Raw genomic sequence first — 20,565 nt, forward strand, 5'->3', positions numbered from 1 at the left:
TTTTACAAAGTAACATCCTGTTTCTCCCTCCTCTCTTGTCTTCTCCTTTCCTTTTCTCTGTAATATTCCTCTTTCAAATCCTCTCTGCTCCTGCGAGTCCATCCTTTTGAGGAGATGTGATAGATGTCTACACAGTTTCCTGAGTATGCATCCCTGTGTGTTGCTCTGTATACCGCCTCTCTGGCTATTGAAATGGCCTCATCCATTGTCAGTCCCCACTGAACCCCTTGGTCCAAAATGGAGTAGGCATAGGGAGATCCAGAACCCACAGAAAAGAGCGTTCCCTGCAGACGAGTGCCGTCACTGCACACGTAGACAAGACTGGGTCCAGAGAAACTCACTTTCTTTCTGTCTAAGCACCTCTGACCACTAGTCGTTGAGGAAGACCACTGAGTCATTGTCTTTGCTAATGAAACCTTTTCAACACTGGTACTTACAGACTTTCCTGGGTCAGTCATTTGACTTGTTTCTCTCTGGCTATCAATCTCTGTACCTACTTGGTCATCTACTTCTCCTCCATCCCACCCACATAAAGTGGCAGCAACACACAGCTCAGTTCCCTTAAATGGGTGAAGCATGTGAGAAAGCAATTTGGCAGCTCCTCTTGTGGACAACCGTCGTCCGTTTCGTAGTTGATAGAGCCGCAGCTCTCGAGACAGAATCCGTTTCCAAAGAGCACAGTCTGCAGAAGTACCCGAGGTGGTGCCCACTAAGTGGCTGTGAATGGGCAGGATCTTCTGGGATGCTGGACATGCCACGAGGCCAGAGCAACTGGAACGAGTGTCTGCCGCAGCCAATACACCACCCTGAAACATGAAAGCCAGGGTGGTGGTGCCATGAGCCATGGGGAAAGGCAGAGGCACAGACTGAGAGGAAGCAATGGGAAGGCCTGTGGGGACGGAGAGAGACGACAGGATGGAGTCTTGGAATGAGATGGAGCTCTGGACATTGCTGATTTGCCCAAACTGTATCGGACTCTCATCAAGGTACTCCGCAACTGGTATATAAAAATTAAACAGACTTGTCCTGTTGCTGAATGGCAAATTAGACATATAGTTATATCCAGTTTTCTTTCCAAAAGGCACTGAAGAAGATTCAGTGATTGTACTGTCCAGACAGATGTCCTGGAAATTGCATAGGTCCTGTAAAGCCATTGAATACTCAGTTCAGACCAGTTTTCTTATTTACTGCCCAAGAAAACTTCTTCAAAGTCTAATCAAAAATATTTCCATCAATTGTATGAGAAAAAGTTTGTATGTCACCAGGAGTTGTAGATTATGTCTATAAACAGCGGTCACCCTTTATATAGACAACAAGACAGCGTTCATCTACATGTGGTCATCTAAAGTAACCCCTTAGCAATGAATCATTCCCCTCACTACAAGTCAGGAGCCCATGGGTAATTAATTTTGGATGCAGTATCAGGTTGTTTTTCAGATCAGATTTCTTCAAAGTCTTGCGTGGGCGTAGGCCAATGAGGACGCAGGGTGATGGCAAAGTCTTGGCTCGAGCATACCAAATTAAGTTAGACGTTTTGATGCATCACTCCAGTGGTACGTTGTCTAAAAGAATCAGAAATGAAATGAATCAAGCAACATTTTTATTTGCTCCTAACACAGCAGAGTAAATCTAGCCAAGCCTTTTAGGTAGGTAGCCCTTTAAAGTTGCATCATGCAAATATCTCAACCTGCAACACCAGAATATCAGGTAATCCTACAGTGTAACAAAAGGGTGTATGCGAAAAACAACTGACACTGGTTTGGGAACTATGCTGCCAGGTGTCTTCCACCGAGAGCTAACATCGTTCGACACATTACTAACTTAAGTTGATGATTGGATAGACTTTAATTCGAGGATTACACGTTGTCATTTGTATTTTAATTCATCTAATGATGAATCTAATCTTAATGAAGGTGATACACACCATTATTCTTGGATATGTCTTCACTGCTGCTATTTTAATGGTAAGGAACTCTATTACACTTTACTGTATTTACAGTGACAACGGTTAAATTTCAAACTTGACTTTTCTATGAATTTATTTTTTCTTTAAGCAAGCAAACATCCTCTTAAAAATATGTGTCCTGTCAGTTTCGGTTTCCTACTTAATTTGTTTGACTTAAAAAGGACAGCAAGCTCGCTTCTCACACATTCACCTAATTCTATTTCCATATCTTTCACTTCACTCAGGGACTCACCATTTCAACCTCCTCATCCCAGAGTGATGAGAGCCCACCTGACAACTTCATAGAGTTTGACTCAGTCCCTGACAAAGTGGTAGATGGCTCAGTGGTTCGTGTGCGGTATCAATGCTCCAGGCAATGTCAGCTTGCAGTGGAGGTGGTGATGTCCACATTAAGGAAGACAGATTTAGTGGTCTTCAGGAGGAAATGGATCAGCAGCGCACCCCGAGTCTACAGATTCCACCAGGTGCAGCTCAGATTCCCTTCATCCATTTTATATCAATACAGCTTTTTCAACAGGCACGTTCTGGAGGCCGAGAGTGTGACAGTTCGTGCTTGGGTTCATGACGGCAGTGAACCCGGGACATACCATAACTCCATTGTGAGGATTCACAAAGTGCTACAGATAATGCCACTCTCTGAGCGGCCAACTAGACCTCCCGCTGAGTGCCCTTCATGGTCGGCTCAACTGATGTGGCAGATGACCAGAAACAGAATCCATCAGTGTCTGCATGAGTCAGGTCAGACATTTTTGTAATACAAAAAACCTTTTAATGGAAGCATAAAAACATTGTTTGTTCAGGAGAGGACACTGTTACTCACACACACATTGTTTGCTGTTTTACTTGCACATAGATGTAATTGATATGCTAAAGTTCCCCCTGGCAAGTACTGGTGAGCACTTTGGAATGGTCCGCAGGTTCCAGCCTTTTATCGACAGAGCCCTGGAGAGAGCCCGTCTCCATGCTGTGACACAGCCCAGGTTGGACTTACACTTCACACATTGACTTCTCATTTAGTCCATTTTAGCCGGAGCTTATTCTGTATGAAGCTCAACTATACAACATTAAAACAAATGTCCAGCAGAGTCTCCAAATGTTATATCCATTACTTGAAAATTGCAGAATCTTTTAGATGGGCTGTGTAGGTGTACGATAAAACCAATTAAGTGTGACAAACCACCACATGATAAATCAAAAGTGCAGTATATGCTTGTCTCAGTATGTGTTTTAAAGACGTGGTTGAGAGGTTTGCGTTGATCTCAGCAGATTGATGGGTCACAGGTCAGTGACTGTTTCCCTTTCAAGTGACAGCTGTTAGAACACACTCCACTTTTACTTTATCATCATTATAAATGACTTAACAGGCTTCATGAAGCCTCTTCACCAGAGCATATAAGCTTTTTATTTACGGTCAATGACAGACAGCGAGGTCAGTCATTTTTAGCAGATAGCGCACATTCTAAATCCAAACTCATGCTTCAGTAGCCCCAGAAATGATATGTCAAATCATGTTTCTTTGCTTGGTTTTCAGCGTCACCATATCTGTGTGGATCTACCTACTGAAATGGTGTCACAAAAAGCTCTGTGGGATCGTCCATCATGTTGGACAGAAAAATGTATACGACTCCGTTTTGATGCTGCTTACAGACACAGGTGGGTCACAGTAGCTTGTGTGTACACCTGATACCAGTTTCAGGGATTAGATTGAAGTATCATGAGATGATTGTGAATGATGATGTGTGTTTAGTGAGGCTGTGGAACAGACTGTGTTATATATTAATAAAGAGCTTTGGGTCTCTTGCGGTGAAATATATGACTGTCATATCTCCTGTGTAGGGGACATCATAATTCAGGCACGTTTGACAACAGGAGAAGATGAAGCTTTCCGAACCAGTGTGAAGTTGCCCCTGTGGAAATGGATTAGACTAGACTGTTATATACAGGACTCAAAGGTATAGAACCCTATTGTGCGCCTCTGGGAGACGGGATAAGAAACAGAAATTAAAATGCAGCTCCAGGCAAGATCTTGTAGTCATCCTTTCTCATGTGAGTTTCATTTGGTGCCTTGGCTTTGCGGTGTTTGATTTCCTTTTGGAACAGCTGTATGAAGCTGAAAGATGGTTCCTTTCCAGCTGGGAAACTCCAGGCGATTGCAGTGTGTACTGCAATTTGGAGTCGTTCACAGCTGAGTAGGTTTTTTTTCTGTGTATCGTGAGCTCATATGTTATTATGTCTGACTTTCAGGTGGTGCTGGATACAACTTGGGACGACGAAACGCTTATATATCAATATAAGTAAGACATTTTATGGATTTTTTAAAAGATGCTTAATGTCATATGTCAACTGTTGCTCATACAAAACACATATATATCCAGTGAACTAAAAGAGATTATATAGATGTCAGCACACAAAAAGATCATGATAGCTTGCTTTAATGTTATGAAATGTCTTATAGATTCCGGGACAGTATCCATTATGATGACACTGATGGATACCTTGTCATTGGAGGAAGCAAATACATGCCAGGCATCCGTGGGTACTTCGGGGCTATAAAATACTATCGTTTTGGAACTAAACAGGTAAAGTGTCAAGTCATCTATCAAATGACTGTATGTTGTTTTATTACTGTTAATCCCAGTGTGTTTAAAGAGAGTATTGTCCATGTCACAGGTGAAAAATCCACTTTACCCCAAGTCAATATTACAAGATCTGGATAAAACTCATCAGGAGTGTCAGGAAATAAAAGCTTTTACAGCTGCTTTCATGAAGGGAGTAACCGAGAGTCACCTCACGTCACCAATCAAAACAGGTGAAATATTATTATGACAAGTACTTTTAAAGCGGCGCTGCAACCATTCTACAGGGATCAACCTCATATAGATCTAATACCAATGGTGTCAATATAACCTGCGAACCTAGTACGTATGGGAGGAGTGTTGTGACAGATTGCTTTCTACATTTATTTCAGGTTTCTGTACCCCTCACTTCATAAGACTGTGGAGTGAGTTTGGTGAGAAAATCTGCAGACAAACATGGACCTTGGAAACACAACTTAAATATAGCACACTTTCTCATTATTTGATCACAAATGAGGAAAAACTCAGAACAGGTGTCATAAATAGTTGTTTATCACATTCACCACATATTGTAGGTGTAAGTGATAATACTACTAACACAGCTGTGATTTTCTGTAGGATCGCTGGGGATGAAGAAGCTCGGGAGTGCTTTGTTTGAACAAGCAGCTGGTACAGTGTTCACTGCAGATCAGGCACAAATTAAAATCACGTCCAAATTAACTTCATTATTGCAAGTGTCCTCCTGTTTTGGAAATCACAAAGCGTCCCTTTTGTTGGCCATGATCCACCTCTCCGGCTTGGGGGACTCAGTCAATCAAACACTGGTAAAGTCAATGCCTTCCTTGTTACTTAATTGCTACTTTATCATATATACTGTCACTTTGGAAATGATGATTGATAATATTGACCCCTCTGTGTTTCAGGGTCATATCTATAGTTTGATTGGCGCGTCCGCTGATAACCGCTTCGCACTGATGCATGCAGGGTACAAGCACGCACAAGGAATTGATGGCTTTCCAAAAGACATGGACATGGCTTATAGCTACTACTCCAATGCTGGGGCACAGAGTAATATTGACAGTTTCAAGATGCATGGAAATAAGGTATGTACCCATAACTATAGAATACATTTCCTATATACATACAGATACAGATAGTGGCTTAATAAAAAATAGCGGAGATGGTAGAAATAGTTGCAGTGGGAGCAAGAGGAAATACATAGGAAGTCATGTCATAGTATTTATTTAGGGTGAACTATTAGATACAGCACATCTTAGCACATTTAAAAGAAACAGGAACAGAAAATAAAACTATAAATGCATAATGATATAAATAATGTATCAAACGCAACAACAACAACAACAACAACAACAACAGTGATACAAAAGGGATTGCACCCCAAAATATGATTAATGGATTGTTTGTTGGTCAGATTAGTTGGATCAGAGGAAGCCTGAGTAGAAGCAGAATAGGTACATTTTAAATCTTAATTTTAAAATGTAAATGAGTTAGCCGTGCTGATGAATAGCAGGAGAATCCTCCGAAGATAAGGGAGGCTTTGGAGCCCGCTATGAGAGGATCTGTACTTTCGACTGATTTCCTGTTTATTCTTAGAATATTTAAATGAGCTGCGTCTCTAGAGTAGAGGTTGCAGGCTGGATCCTGTGGTCTGATAAGGCTAGGTAAGTAAGTAAGATTATACCAATTCATGCATGCCCAACCTGGAAACGTATTGTTGGTCAGAGTAAATGAGAGTACAATAAAGAAAAATATACCTCCAGTATTGATTAAAGGCCCTGAAAATCAATTTTCTCAGTCAGCCTTCTACAATAAGCAACAGGGTCCCACATGACTGCAAGCTGAAGTTAAAACAATTTTGGTTGTTTCACATGAGAGATTTCTGCCTGCGCTATTTTATCAGAGCTCTCCTGTTTGGTTTGATGTGGGCTGAGACCCGAAATCTCTTGAAAAAAAAAAAGGTGCTACCTCTGAGCGCCAATCAGCAACATTTGATTCAAAATGTGGTGACAGCTGGTGGGTTGTTTGCTTATATTTCCACGCTACTGTCAATCAAAGCTGATCAAACCTAACCCACACAGTCATGATGAAGCAGACTAGCTGAGTTGTTTAAGTACAACTTGACAGAATATTGAGTTGTGAATATTTAAAGTTATTGATATACTGTAGCTACTTTTCAGGGGCTTTAAAGAAAACATCTCTCCATCAGCTACTAATGAGATGAGACAGAAAAATGCTAAAAGAAAAAAAAGAAGAAGATAAAAGGCAATTTTTAAAAATACTTGTATTCTTAGTAGTAAAAGAAGTAGTAGTAACAGCAGTAATAATATTCCTAGAAATTTTAGCAATGATACATTTTCTAAATAGGTAGTATAGAGTGTTAATTGTAGAGGTTATAAATTAGTATATTAACGTTTCTATTTTTCTTCCCAAAAGCAATACACACTGGAATACTTCTATCTAAGCAATCGAGAGGATATTAACAGCCTGAAACACGAGACAAATGACTTCTTCCAATATATGAAACTTAAAGCAGTGCAAGGAGACACCGAATCTCAGGTATGTGTCTCATATATATATAGGGAACATCTGATGTAGCATGTCAGAAAGATGTAAAAGCAACTTCTCCTTCTCCGTTCGAGCTGACTAATAAAGACTCTATTATCTTTAGAAACGCCTGGGAGACATGCTGTACTGGGGCCAACATGGAATCTCAAAGGACATTTCCAGTGCCGTGAAGTGGTTTGAGAGAAGTGCGATGCAGATGAAGGATCCCTCGGCGATGTACGACTACTCCATCCTACTGATGAAGGTGCTATAAGATTATAAAGGCTCAACCTTTTTTAAGATTGAATTGAACGCTAGATATTTTGTGTGTGTGTGTGTGTGTGTGTGTGTGTGTTTGTGTGTGTCTGTGTTTTGACAGTTATTGATTCACTGATTGATGTTGATTCCTTCAGGGCCGGGGAGTGAAAAGAAATTACACCCAAGCTTTTCAGCTGATGGAGAAAGCTGCAGCAATGGTATGTGTGTACTCTGTAGCAATCAATCTGAGTGTTTATAGTATGTTCCTGTACCATGAATACAAGTTTTCTGTTTCCTTGCTCTAGGGCTCAATTAGCGCCTTGAATGGTTTAGGCTGGTATCACGGGACTGTACTGAACGACCACAAAACTGCCGTGAAATACTTTGAACAAGCAGCGCTAAATGGGAGCGATGATGGCATGTTTAACCTGGGAATATATCATCTTAGTGGGAAAAACCCAGACAATCCAAGGAGGAATGAGGTTTGACTGCCACAACTTACGAAAATACATTTTTAATAAGTCTATAAACATGTATCAATCAGCTAATTCTATATATGATCCACAGATAGCTGCATTCCAGCAGTTTCTGAGAGCATCTCGGCTCGGTCATGTAGGCGCAACAGTGGAGGCAGCCTGGTACCTTTCGACAGGAAGCCTGGAAGGGATGTCTCAGGATGCGGAGAGGGCTGTGATGTAAGAGGCTTTCATTAGCTTGGTGAAGAAAGCTTTGTTATGGGCTGTTGCACTGTTGCCTGCAGCTCAGTGGCATCTAATTTCAATGACAGTGGCTAATTCAAGGTCAGAACCTAGTATTTGCATATCTAAAAATAAGAGCTACAGTGCGTGCATTATTGTCTGGCACAGAGAGATTCTGCTTACCGATGTTACTCTAGTATCTTATGAATTTAAAGAAGCCCCTGCTGCTGCTCTAGCTGCTTTTTTTAGAATGACCTCAACAAATCAGAGACTATTTTTAGATTGTGTTAAAATATTTTTCCCGATTATGCGGAGTAAATTATATTCCATAATTCATCATCCATCCTTCATTCATCATCCATCTGTGCAGGATGCTAAAAAAGGTCTGTGAACAGAACGGACACCTTGGATTTATGATCAGAGAGGCCCTCCAAGCGTACCTCCAGGGCTCTTGGTAAGGACATTAATTTCAATTACTTTTCAATTGTTCTCCTTTAATCATTTCCCCTGGTCTTTACTGTAAGTTCTCAGCCTCTTTATGTTTTTGTTATTACATTGCACACAGGCAGGAAGCGTTTGTGAAGTATGTTTTGGCAGCTGGAACTGGTCTGGGTTTGGCCCAGAGCAACGTTGCTTACCTGTGTGAGGTGAACGCACGCTCTCTCTGTCCTTACACAAAATAACAACTGTCCAGAAATCAATGTCGAATCATTGGCGGTGTGCAGTTGATAAATAAGATGGCACAAAATTCCAGTCACATACTAAAAAGAAGGAAGCCAAGCCTAAGGGAAATTATTAGCAGTTTATAACATAGCCTTCATTATTGCTGTGCTCTTTCTCTCCTTGCACTCATTCTCCCAAATGCAGGAACTGAATCTCGGTTATGATTGTCATTGGAGATATCATAACTACTCTATATTGAACTACCATCCCCATTCATCTGGTGAGTTCCTCTCATTTCATTTTGCCTTAACCTCTCTCTCTCTTTGCCCCGTCAATCTGGTCGATAAACAGCAAGTATTTATCTTTTTATTATAGCCCTGCTGAAAATCGGAGACTACTACTACTATTCCTCGAGCGCACAAAAAGAAGATTCATTATCCTTGGTTGGTCGGGCCATATCGATGTATAGCAGAGCGGCTTTAACAGGCAGCCCTCAGGTGACAGATTTACTCAGGCTGTAATCTCATCACCCTATGATAAACTTAATTAAACTTCCATTGGCTCAGGCCCGCTGCAATAAAAACAGCAAACACAATTATACATTGTTATTATTTGGAGACTTTCTCAGTGAATAACTCATCAGCCCCCCGTTATGCTTTCATTCTCACACACAGGGAATGTACAACCTAGTTATTCTGGCACAACAAGGGCACATTCTTCCACTGAGCGTCCACGGTTTGTTTAATGTCACACATCAAGATGAGCAGAAGATTGTGGTGGAGAAGATCTTAAAAAGGTGCTATTTTCAAGTCCAGAAAACAGCCACAACAATGAATAATGAACATGAGCATTACTGTGATTATTATGTGTAACACATTTTTTACTGTTTTGTCTTCAAAGATGTGTGGGGATCGAGGACGAAGACGCCGTAACGCCCTGTTCTTTAGCTCTGCTCGGAGTCCAGATGGGAAAAGCCTTGAGGAAAATGAGTCAGAATGGTGCACAGCTCCTCTTGGTAAACATAAGGCAATCAACGCACATGTAGAAAGAGAAAAAAAAACAACAACACATTGCAAGCTGCACTCTTACAATATATTAAACTCCTTTGATAGTGTGATATACGTTTAATTATTGAAATATGTGGAAATGCAAATTGGACTTTCATCATGAATAAGATATTAAAGACACAAAGGACTGCTATTTTGAGAGTGAAAATGTGATCATTTATTTAAGTCATTCTTTTTATTTCTCAATAGGCATATGCATCTCTGCTGTCTGTCTTTGTCGTTATTGTCACTGTGCCATTGCAGATGTGTCTTGGTGAGTAATTGTTTCTTCTTTTCTGCGCCCACTTGCACGTATTTACCACTAGATGGTGCAGTTTCCCCACATTTTGGTTTAACACCTCATGCTCTGAATTGTATACCACATAAAGAGCTAACTTAGATTGTCATGCTTGTTTGCCATGAAAAATGTTGCTGTGAATAATACTCTTATAAGTAACTTTCATCCTCATTTGCAAATGAACACAGGACAAATGAATTCCAGTCGCCATGCGGTTGCACTGAGGGCAAGGACCTCATCTGTCAGCCGAGATGGTGTCAACTTGAATAGAGTGCAAGATGGCATCACAACAGGAACCTACAGAGCGGCAGGAAATCTTGTGTTTACCATGCTGAATGGCGAGCAGTGGCTGGGGCAGGTCAGCGATATTGCTGTGACTGTGTCGGGCGTGTGCCTGTGTACTCTCTGGACCACACTCCTCTATCATCTCTTATGACTTACAATACCCAGCACAGTGATCCAATAGCCACAGCAAAAGCCCCAGACACTACATATTGTAAGAGCATACATTTAGCGGATGAGTTGCAGCACTATTTGCGTTTGGGATGCATGTGACTCATTTTAACTTATGAGACAGGAAGGGGAGAAGTGCTGATCAGAATGTGAGTGTGCTTTTTTTAATCAGAGAGTTGATAATGTTTCTGCAGTAGCCGTATTTCCACTGTCTTGTTTGAAGAAAATAAAATGCTTATCATACTGTTCATTTAATTAATGCTGAGTCTGACCTATAGTGTATATTGTCTTGAAGAGGTGGTGCCAAAGAAAGACAGAGAAGCTTCTTTCATCCAATGTGTACTATAAGCCAAATAAAGAAATATTTCTACCCTGAATTTGATAGTTTCTTAGATAATTCTTTGTTTGATTTAATTAAATGAATTATTTATTAGATGGAATGGGATGGATGGTTGCATTACACTGTTTAAACTGTCAAACAAAAACTGCAGTGCCTGTAATTTAAAAGCTGAAAATAAGTAGTCGGAGCCTCAGTGATGGATGGGTTGGGCGATGTAGCGGAAGCTGTGTCCTAATAGGTCAGCTATTAAAGCTTGTTCCAGGCTCTATCACTGACATACAGATGATACGTGTCTCACAGGAGACTGGACATGCAACAACAGCATGCATGGAACTTCAGTGTTTTGTCCAAGGCCAGTGCCATGGAATTTCAGAAGTTATTGATTTAGTCTCTGACTGCTCCTGGTCGATACATAGGATAAGATAGTATCAGTTTTACCCATCACTATGGGAGACAACAACAAGAAGTCTGGCTTCAAAGGATAAGTTACTATAGCAATGGACACCTCAAACATACCTTTAGAGCCCTTATGGAGGTATTACTCAAGAAGTAATGCCCCTTTGTGGTGCTGTTGTCACTGATCTCAAAAAATGACATAATGGCCAATACCCTTTTATTTCTAGGTAGGATTTTGTGTCTATGTTTGCCAACATATATGAGAAAAAGCCAGTGTTACTCAGTTCTTAACTGTTATTTACAGCTCCGGGTGACTGTTGTGATGATGTGCAGTTTATAGCGGCGAGTGTTGTTGGCTGGTATTTGTGGAGCTGTCATTAGTTAAATAAGGAGTTTCACAGTGTAAACAGCACCACAAGGAGCTTGCTCTCAGTTAGGCACTTGGTGTGAAGTCTGTGTATAATTTGAGGATTGAATAATGATGTCCTCTTTCTTCTATCTCTGTCCCTCCTGTCTCTGTCGCTTTTATTTAAAGGGAAAGGTCCCCATCAAAACAAACAAAAACACTGCATACTGTTACACATGTAATGATTTTGTAATGTTTATATGATAGTATTTTTTATTACCTATTAAGGATGATATTATAAAGACAACATTTTTAAATCTGCTCAAAGTGACTTTGCACTGAATCTCAAAAGTACATGGAGATGTTAGACATAATGTGAGTCAACACAGTTTTAGTTGAGGTTAATGGTCCTCAAAAATGTATCAATGCTATGGGAAGGAAGAATTAATGTTCCAGCACTACAGTAATATACAATCAAGACATGCTGAGAGTGTACAGCCACTCGTACTCCGTCAGTGCAAGTGTGATGTCTTTTGCAATTAGTAAAGCATCTCTCACTGTTAGTCAGTCAGCCCCACCTACCCATTCCCATGCTCACATACAAACACACACCAAAACAAACAAACAGAGGCTTCTGCTACACTCAACCACCTGACCCCGACCCGCAAACCACCAACTTTGTTTACCAACTATTATTTACAAAAACACCAGTAGGCTGAGCTGTGGCCAGGGAATAACCCACTGAGGTTTTGTTGTGAAATGTGTAGTGGTTGATGGAGGCAGCCACTTGCAAGCACAATTAATTCTTAATTGTGAAATCTCAGTTTTAAAGTCAGTATTTGAGATTGTGCTGAAAAACTTTTTCTTATGGATTCAAGTCACGTACAATATAACTATTTCAATCTGAAGTAGGCAGGACTTACTGAAATGGTTTTAAATGATGTGATGGAAAGACTCAGTTTCCATTCGATAGCTTAATGAGTTGATAACACACTGACTGATATGAACTCGAATAACTGCACTGTACTTCAGTTCATTGCTTGCAAACACTTTGACCAGACGTGACACTGACAGAATCGCTCAGTTGATTTACAGCGTTCACAATATTCATTCTTTTCTAGTTGAAATAAAAACTTGCTGAACCCTCGGAAATATTTGATTAACGCAGAGGGACAAAAACTTTGACTGACAGGCATTCTTGCCATGAAAAAGAAAAGGCCTAATACTTGATTTCTGGATGTTTCAACATCTTGTGGTTTCAAACTAACTGGCATCACGTTTTTTATGACGTGCACAAATGTCACAAAAGTACACACACACAATCATGTCTGCACTGTTCCACGACAGCAGATTGCAATTTAGTCTCTGTAATTGTTAATCAAAGAGTTTGATGATAGTGTGTCTAACCATCTAATTTAATTTCACTTCTTTTCACATGGCTGCTGTAACATGCAATTTTGTCTGTCAAGGTTACCTCACTGTTAACAATAAGCACTGCAACCAATCACTGCCAGTAAGTGACATTTCAAATGGTCTGAGTATATAAGTATGCAAGCAGTTTGCATTGCAAAAATGTTGACATATGGCTATATGTTTAGCCTGGTGCGTGAACTTATGGTGCTGGTAGTCAGTGGTTCGTCTTTCTTGGTTAGACAAATGTACACACACACACGGTTGTATAGCTATCTTAGCGAGGACATTCCCCGACACCATGTATTCTCTAGCCCCTAACCTTAACCGTCACAACTAAATGCCTAACCCTTACCCTAAAGTGAACTTAAACCCAATTCTAACTTTCACCCTAAAACCAAGTCTGAAGCCTCAAACAGGCCTATGAACGTGTGTCAGTAAGTGAGATAGGGCTAAAAATATCCCCACTTCCCAGGTGTCAAACTCAAATTGGTTCTCACAATACAAGTACACACAAACATGCGCACACACACACACACACACACACACACACACACACACACACACACACCTCAGTCAGTCTTTTGAGATCCTCAAGTGAAATGGCCATATTGAATGGCTACATCATCAGGTTTTTTCTTGAGAATCTGTCAGGTACCATGTTAAGATAAGCATATATGTCATGCAACTTGACCTGGACTTTGTCTGCATCTATATCTAGGAACCTGTTAAACAATAGCACATATACCTGTTAACAAGCAATAAAAGGAAATAAAAACAAGGTCATAAATATAACAAGCAGCTACTAATATAGAATTTATTAGAACGTCAAAATTTTAGTTTCAGGTTCACCCCCCCAAACAATGAAGCATACTTGCACCTGTACCTGTGCCTGTCCTAATTAGCTCAAAGTGAACATTATATACTACTATGGTGCATTTGACCAAAGAATCGAAAGTCGAAAGTTTAAGCAACACCTGCAAAAGGTGTTTTTTTGGCACAGTCACTTATCTAATGAGTGATAATACAGATAATTATGTATGCTATAAACTGTAATTATCTTTTTAATTGCACATGTAAATTTCTTGACACATTGCAGTAATGATCTCTGCAAAGCCTTGTCAATGCCTTAAAGTCACAACTTTAAACAATTTCAACCAAAGCAATCTTTAGCTTTCTCCCAAAACAATTAATAGATGGTTTATAACACAATATAATCTATAATGTAAATGTACATTAATAAACATTTAAAAGGGACATATCATGCTTATTTGGATTCTCTGTCATTTATAAACTGTTATAATGTCAGATTTCTGTGATAAACATGGATGAAGTTCCAAAATAAGAGGCGAATGTATGTAAAATGCTCCCTGCAAGTCAAAAGCCATGGCTTCAGCCTACACTGAAGGATTTGTTTGTGATGTTATCTCTACTTCACATCACACTGCATAGGATTGCTCACCCACAAATGGCCATCTGTTTCATACCCTTTGTTGCTAAGGTTGTTCCATAGCAAGATCCACGCACATATTGTGTTTATATTTTTAGTAAAAAACAGGAAAAGGGGGCCTTGAAGAGGCACGAGTTAAAACAGCCTGTTTCGGACAGAGGCTGAACTGAGGGCCCCCAGAATATACAGTATATATAGAACAGTTTGAAAGGTGTATGATTAGTCCTCTTTAAAATAGGAAAAATGTCAACTCATACCTACATTTTAGTGTGTTATAAACCATTTGTTAAATTTGCTAATACACTGCTTAGAAAGTGTTACCACTTTAGGTTGTGTAATTCAGTTGCTTGTGTAGTTTTTTTACACTGGTCCTGTGAGGAAAATAATCTTAGGTGAAACAGGCTACCTCAGCAGTCAGTAGATAAATACACATACAGCTAGCAGGACCGAGAAAAGCTTATTTTCTGTGCACCACAATGGGAGCAGTTAAGGACTGTGATAGCAACTGCAGGATGTCAGTAGTTATATATAGGATATATTTGCCAAACTCAGCACCATGACTGTGTTTTAGAAATGGTCGTCACAGTTCTACATACAACACAGTAACCAAAATAATCAGTTTAACCATAACCGTGCAAGTAGAGGACATAAGCATATTGGCACACTCATACACACACACTCCAACTGACATGATTGGCCACTGGCAGCACTTGAGGCAGGCAACCAATGAATCTCACTATTGACCATTAACCTTAGCTGGCCAGTAAGGTCCCTCATGGTCAGTGTCTGCTGCACACAGGGATGAATTCCATAAATATAAAATATGTGTGTAAATGTAGCACCGCAATGTGAGTGAGTGAACGTTGGCACATTGTGAAATGATTCAGGAATCAGGTATGTTATCAGGGTTTCTGGTGCTTTGCGGAACAAGCTTGTTTTACATAATATCAACAGTTTTAAATGATACAAATCATGAATGACTCAAGGTCAGAATACCACTTAGCCTAAAAATGTTATCTGCTAAAATAAGTACTGAATGTTCTCTAAGCACACACCGTCCTGTTCACACTGAGTGCATCTTTGTATGCAAAGCCTTCGGGGGAAAACAGGAACCAGCCACACTGCTAAAGCTACACTTTGTCACAATAGCTCTTCAAGTGTCCACACTGAATAAAACGTCTAATGTTTCCATTGAAATCACTGGCAGCATGTGGTTAGCTTATAAAATGCTATGACTATGAGCAGTTTACAGGAACGAATACCACAGTAGAGCTGGTATTCAGCTGTTGTGTCATGACAGCTTTCATCTTCATAAAAGTAAAGTATATAATTTAAATAGTCAAATTATCAAGTGGAATTACTATAAACTAGAGCCTTCAAAACTCATAATTTATAACTCAACAACAAGCCAAATTTGAAAAATGAATAATAAGTACTAATATTGATAAGCACATAACTGGTATTTTGATAATAACCATACATTCAACACTAGTACCCTGCACTATGTATTTCTTAATCTTTTCCTAAGCTAAGCCATTACATTACAGTTCAAATGCACACCTATACTCACCAGCAAGCACTGATTTAGACAGTGACTGTAATATTTCACAACATTAAGTTCAACTTTGGGATTCAGTTTTAAAGATTAGCTTGTGCTTGCTCTCGTGAGGACTAAAAGTTGCTAATTGGGCCCTTAATTAGCGCCAAGAGTCAAACTTTACCCATGCATAGAAACTCTTTTTGCATATAGAAAAAAATGAACTTAGAAAATGTAGAAAGAGTCTCATTTTCATACAGAGCTTGAATACAGCTGATGGTCTTCTTATTTTATATCAAGTAATTGGACTCAATATCATGAAGAATATATGTGAGCGTGGGAGGAATCACTTGTGTATTTAAGCCATATTTCAACCGAAATATAGCTAGATACACCACTTATTTCTAGAGTGGGCCTTCTACACAAGTCATATAAGCAAAAGTAGTTGCAACATGACCTTTGTTAACAACTGATCATACTATAGACAAATAAAAAATGTGTACATTTTAATGGTTTTGAACAAAAAGAAACAGAGAAGTTCCTACAAACATTTTGAGTGTTCTATTCCACTTTTCTTTTTTTTTAATCCCTCCTTGGTCACTGGTGTAATTGGTTCAAATTGATTCAAGCCCGACCGGCTAGTTACAGCAAATTGTCTGGCTGAATGTGTGCCGCGCATTGAAAATGTCTAAACAACAACAGCAAACAAAGCCATTGCTGAAGTTGACATATTTTACATTCCAGCTGCAATAGCCTTGAGAATGAAGAACTAGCTGTGTCTGACCACAGTCGCTGTGTGTCCTCAGTGTTGGTTGGCTGCAGTGGACCTTCACCCGTCAGCAGCCAGTAATTACACACTAGCCTGCCTACTGCTGTAAAACCATCAGTACTACCGTTAATAATCAGATTAACTTGGCCTTCCAACAGACTGGTGGCCATGTGGCTGTTAATGCTGTGAGCAAAGAGACACTGTGTCACTGCTCCTCTGTCCTTACCTGTGCAGTCACATGAAACCATAGCAGTAATGTAACAAGTCCATGTATCTTTTAGACATGTCAGTTTATGTTTACTATGACCAGATTTGAACCAAAAAAATAGTCTCAGGATATTTTTTAAAGTGTTGTCATGTTAATACCTATATATAAATCTATCACAATGTTCAAAACAAATGTGTGATGTTAGGTTTGATTTAATGTGGTCTATATTAGTTGGCAATGGTAACACATGACAAAATATATTAGTGTCTCATGCTCTCCAGCTCCACTTGAATTGTTCCTGAGGAAAAGGTATACAAAAATATAAATGTGCAAAACCTTACCTGTGATGACATGTATTCTTAGATGAAGCAACACAAATCTATTAATGATACAGACAACAGGGGAGGTAGTTTTCAGATCCTTTAAGTAAAAATACCAATACGTCTTCAAATGTTACTTAGTAGCTAGAAGTATTATCAGCAAGATGTAATTAACGTCCAAAGTTTCCCTACCTAAGGGTCGGGCCACTACAAAGGTTCACAAAATAAATATGGTGGTTGTGAGATGTTCAATGGGCTAGCAAAGAAGAAAAAATAATATTTGGTCTCTTTTCTAATCTTTTTTTGTAAAATATAGGATTTTTTTTTTTTTTATCTCTTTGGGATTCAAATATTAATTTAAATGAAACCATCTGAGAAATTTAAAGAGGATTCATCTCTTTATTGAAAGTACAAACAACTCACATCTAAAATTACATCTAAAACGTGACAAGGAGCACTAACTAGACACTTTTTATTTTAAGGGTCACAAGCCAAAAAGGTAGGAAGCACCATTTTCTATCTTTAACACAGGGATTTTATTTTGGGAATCCACTCATCCACGCATGTTTACACTTTGTTTAACTAATCAGTTTCCTCCTCATGACTGTGGGAGTGTGCACAGACTGTGCTTGATTTCTGACCGTTCATAGTGTGTTACGAGAATTTATGACTTACGACTCCTTATTAGATTCTAGTATTGCTCCACACACCAGGAGCTATAATCAACCAGAGTAAATGGAAAACCCTGTGTGGGCGTACAATACAGATCTTTTAATATGACGTCATATATCTGGCTTATAGTTCATCAGTCTGTGTTATGTAAATATATATATTTATATATACAATAAATGAGTAGCCATATTAAAGACAGAGTAGTTGTGAGGGTGCAATGCTCATACAAATGGGAGAATTATGATGTTGGTAGTTAATAGTTAAGTTAATTGAATTAATATTGCTTTTATATCATGACTTATCATAGTGTTGTAAGCACAGGTAGTACCTACTGATAACATTAATAATGGCTCCGTTCTGTTTAAGTGTTCCAGTAAGCCAAGTCTAGGAGCCTGAAACTCAGCCAATTAAATGAAACTGAGCCATTATTAAGTTTATCATTTACACTTGCTGTCACTCTGACATTTCATGATGTCTCCTGTGAGAAAGGCCTGTAGTGTTAATTGAAAAACACCATCAGGATTCGGAGCCAGATTATACGGCTGCTCCTCGGCCCTCAGATCTAGTATAGAAAATCAACAACAATAACTTATCAATTGCTTCTGGCCTGAAGGTAAAAGTGAGGCTGTTAACACTTGGTTTTTAAAATGTATTTTGATGATCTGAACACAAGTGGACAGCCGAGGCACATTGCTTTTAACACCTGTGTCTATCATGCGTCTCCAAGGGGTCCAACTGACCACTTGTGTTCAGATTTCGTTACTGCATATGTTAGTTACGCTAGAAGATCAAAGGACTACGCATACTGTTATTACATCATTATGTCTCCAGTCAGTTTCACTAGCTTAAAAAACTAAAATGTTTCAGGAACTAAAATACATGTGCGGGCTATTTCAACTGTTGAGATTGGCTGGTCAAAGTCATTTGGCATTGTCACCAAAACAACCACCTATTTTCCTGTTATGTGCTTGTCAGAGATGCATCAGGATGCATTAGCGTTCACACTACAAAATATAAGTGGTCAAATGCATCCCAGACCACCTCAGCAAGTGGTTTGCGTATTGGATCACAATACGTCTAGGTAGTCGTTTACACTTGTATTAACTGCTGTCCACCTGTGACCTGATTGCTCAAGATGCATTTTAAAACCAAGTGTAATCAGGGTCTGTGAGTTGACCTTTTTTCACTGAAATCTGTTAAATCGTATCTCATGTTGGTCATAACATTTATAGATAATTTTTAACATAACATACAAAAGACAGTTTATCAGTGAAAAAAAAAATCAGGTGTTTTTAATTCTTCATTTTACAGTGAATTGATGGTAATCTGGAATAGTCCTGCTACAGCCGGAGCGGTTTTATTGTGTGCAGTTGAGCCCTTGAGTTGCCAAGTGAAGATATAAATGATGAAAGCATAATGATTAATGTGACCTTGAATGTTGGTAATTTAGTTTATTGCAAATTGGAGCATAAGAACAGGGAGCTTGTAAACCCTGAGGAGGTATGTTCTGAAACACTAAACATGATTCAAACTCCAAGAAGTTGGTAGTCTTTCACCGTAAATGAAAAATAATTGGATTTTCCCCCCCTAAACCATAACTAGATTTATATTTCATACTTATTGCTTTTTTTAAAACACCAAAAATGCTTGTATAGTACTGTAGCTACACTAACCTAAAGAGTTAATAAGCTTCAAGTGAAAATAATAAGGACGTCATTTCATGTTATTATATATTTATGGTGGTCTTGAAACTGCAAAAAATATATGCCCCCCTTAGAGATTATTTTGTCTGTATTACTTTCCATTGCACTCAGCTTGTGTGTTGAATCTATCTGCACTATAAAGCTTATTTAGCAGTTATATTTGCTGTCTTCCACAGAGAAATATGTTCATTGTATTTGAATGTGTGCTTCCAGTGCTCCACTGTTCTCTATATTTACCTTTTGACTTGTGAAACTACCTGATACCATACGTGTCTGTGGTAAAAGTGGAAATATGGCAAAAGAGAACTGAAGATTAAACTGGGTTTACACTTCACGTGAACTCCATAATGTAACACTGATAACAACCAACAGACCAACTACATTGCACACTGATTATCGCTGACTCTGTTTATTAGTCAACTTTTAGCAGGTCAGATTTTTTTCACAGAGGAGTCAAACACATACCTTCCAACATTTGGATTTCAAAATCCAGGAGTCTTTTTCGGTATGTGAAGGGGGGGAAGGGTGATGGAGTCAAAGATGTTTTACCATATCTGCCAACATTTAGGTTTCAAAATATGGGAGATTTTTTTGTTTGCTTGAGTAAATGAAAACTATGCACATTACTGTAAATGCAACAAAACTGTTGCAAGTAAAAAAGCCAGTAAGTATTTTATCAAACCACATTTTTTCATCAAGCACTAACAATTTTTTTGAACTGCTTTGCCTGCAGCATCCCATCCACCATGTTGTACACAACCACAGCATGCTGGTTAAGCAAAAGCTTTCTGTCTAACTGTTTATCTTAGTTTACCACATATCTTTGAGCCCCTGGAAATGTAAATCCATAATTGGCTCTTAATTATGTCATTTTGAATCTAATATGCATAT

At 39.1% G+C, this 20,565-nt stretch overlaps 2 protein-coding genes across 2 annotated transcripts; one reads left to right on the plus strand and one right to left on the minus strand.

The window, feature by feature from the left end:
• Positions 1 to 2: 2 nt before the first annotated feature.
• psmb11b (proteasome 20S subunit beta 11b) lies at positions 3 to 1,154 on the minus strand. Its single transcript, XM_062424210.1, has 3 exons — positions 1,109 to 1,154; positions 464 to 997; positions 3 to 406 (listed from the first exon to the last, which is right to left on the minus strand). Exons 1-3 carry the CDS (start codon positions 1,152 to 1,154, stop codon positions 3 to 5), a joined length of 984 nt encoding a protein of 327 aa, XP_062280194.1.
• Positions 1,155 to 1,907: 753 nt separating this feature from the next.
• LOC133984749 (protein sel-1 homolog 3) lies at positions 1,908 to 10,506 on the plus strand. Its single transcript, XM_062424211.1, has 24 exons — positions 1,908 to 1,964; positions 2,191 to 2,704; positions 2,820 to 2,946; positions 3,498 to 3,619; positions 3,803 to 3,918; positions 4,211 to 4,260; positions 4,422 to 4,545; positions 4,637 to 4,775; positions 4,935 to 5,075; positions 5,161 to 5,366; positions 5,466 to 5,645; positions 6,997 to 7,119; positions 7,232 to 7,372; positions 7,521 to 7,583; positions 7,671 to 7,847; positions 7,933 to 8,060; positions 8,434 to 8,517; positions 8,629 to 8,710; positions 8,931 to 9,006; positions 9,102 to 9,223; positions 9,401 to 9,522; positions 9,627 to 9,741; positions 9,983 to 10,046; positions 10,259 to 10,506. Exons 1-24 carry the CDS (start codon positions 1,908 to 1,910, stop codon positions 10,504 to 10,506), a joined length of 3,321 nt encoding a protein of 1,106 aa, XP_062280195.1.
• Positions 10,507 to 20,565: the final 10,059 nt, after the last annotated feature.

Source organism: Scomber scombrus, chromosome 8 (assembly GCF_963691925.1).
Source record: "Scomber scombrus chromosome 8, fScoSco1.1, whole genome shotgun sequence".
NCBI classification, from domain to species: domain Eukaryota; kingdom Metazoa; phylum Chordata; class Actinopteri; order Scombriformes; family Scombridae; genus Scomber; species Scomber scombrus.

What these genes read in the sequence shown, in the direction of transcription:
- psmb11b (XM_062424210.1), bottom strand. Translation starts at nt 1,154, where the DNA reads ATGGCTTTACAGGACCTATGCAATTTCCAGGACATCTGTCTGGACA. An exon ending in CCAGGACATCTGTCTGGACA is followed by an intron (nt 998 to 1,108) that starts GTACAATCACTG and finishes TTTATATACCAG; the next exon opens with TTGCGGAGTACCTTGATGAG. An exon ending in TGATAGCCAGAGAGAAACAA is followed by an intron (nt 407 to 463) that starts GTCAAATGACTG and finishes AGGTTTCATTAG; the next exon opens with CAAAGACAATGACTCAGTGG.
- LOC133984749 (XM_062424211.1), top strand. Translation starts at nt 1,908, where the DNA reads ATGAAGGTGATACACACCATTATTCTTGGATATGTCTTCACTGCTGCT. An exon ending in GCGTACCTCCAGGGCTCTTG is followed by an intron (nt 8,518 to 8,628) that starts GTAAGGACATTA and finishes CATTGCACACAG; the next exon opens with GCAGGAAGCGTTTGTGAAGT. An exon ending in ACGTTGCTTACCTGTGTGAG is followed by an intron (nt 8,711 to 8,930) that starts GTGAACGCACGC and finishes TCCCAAATGCAG; the next exon opens with GAACTGAATCTCGGTTATGA.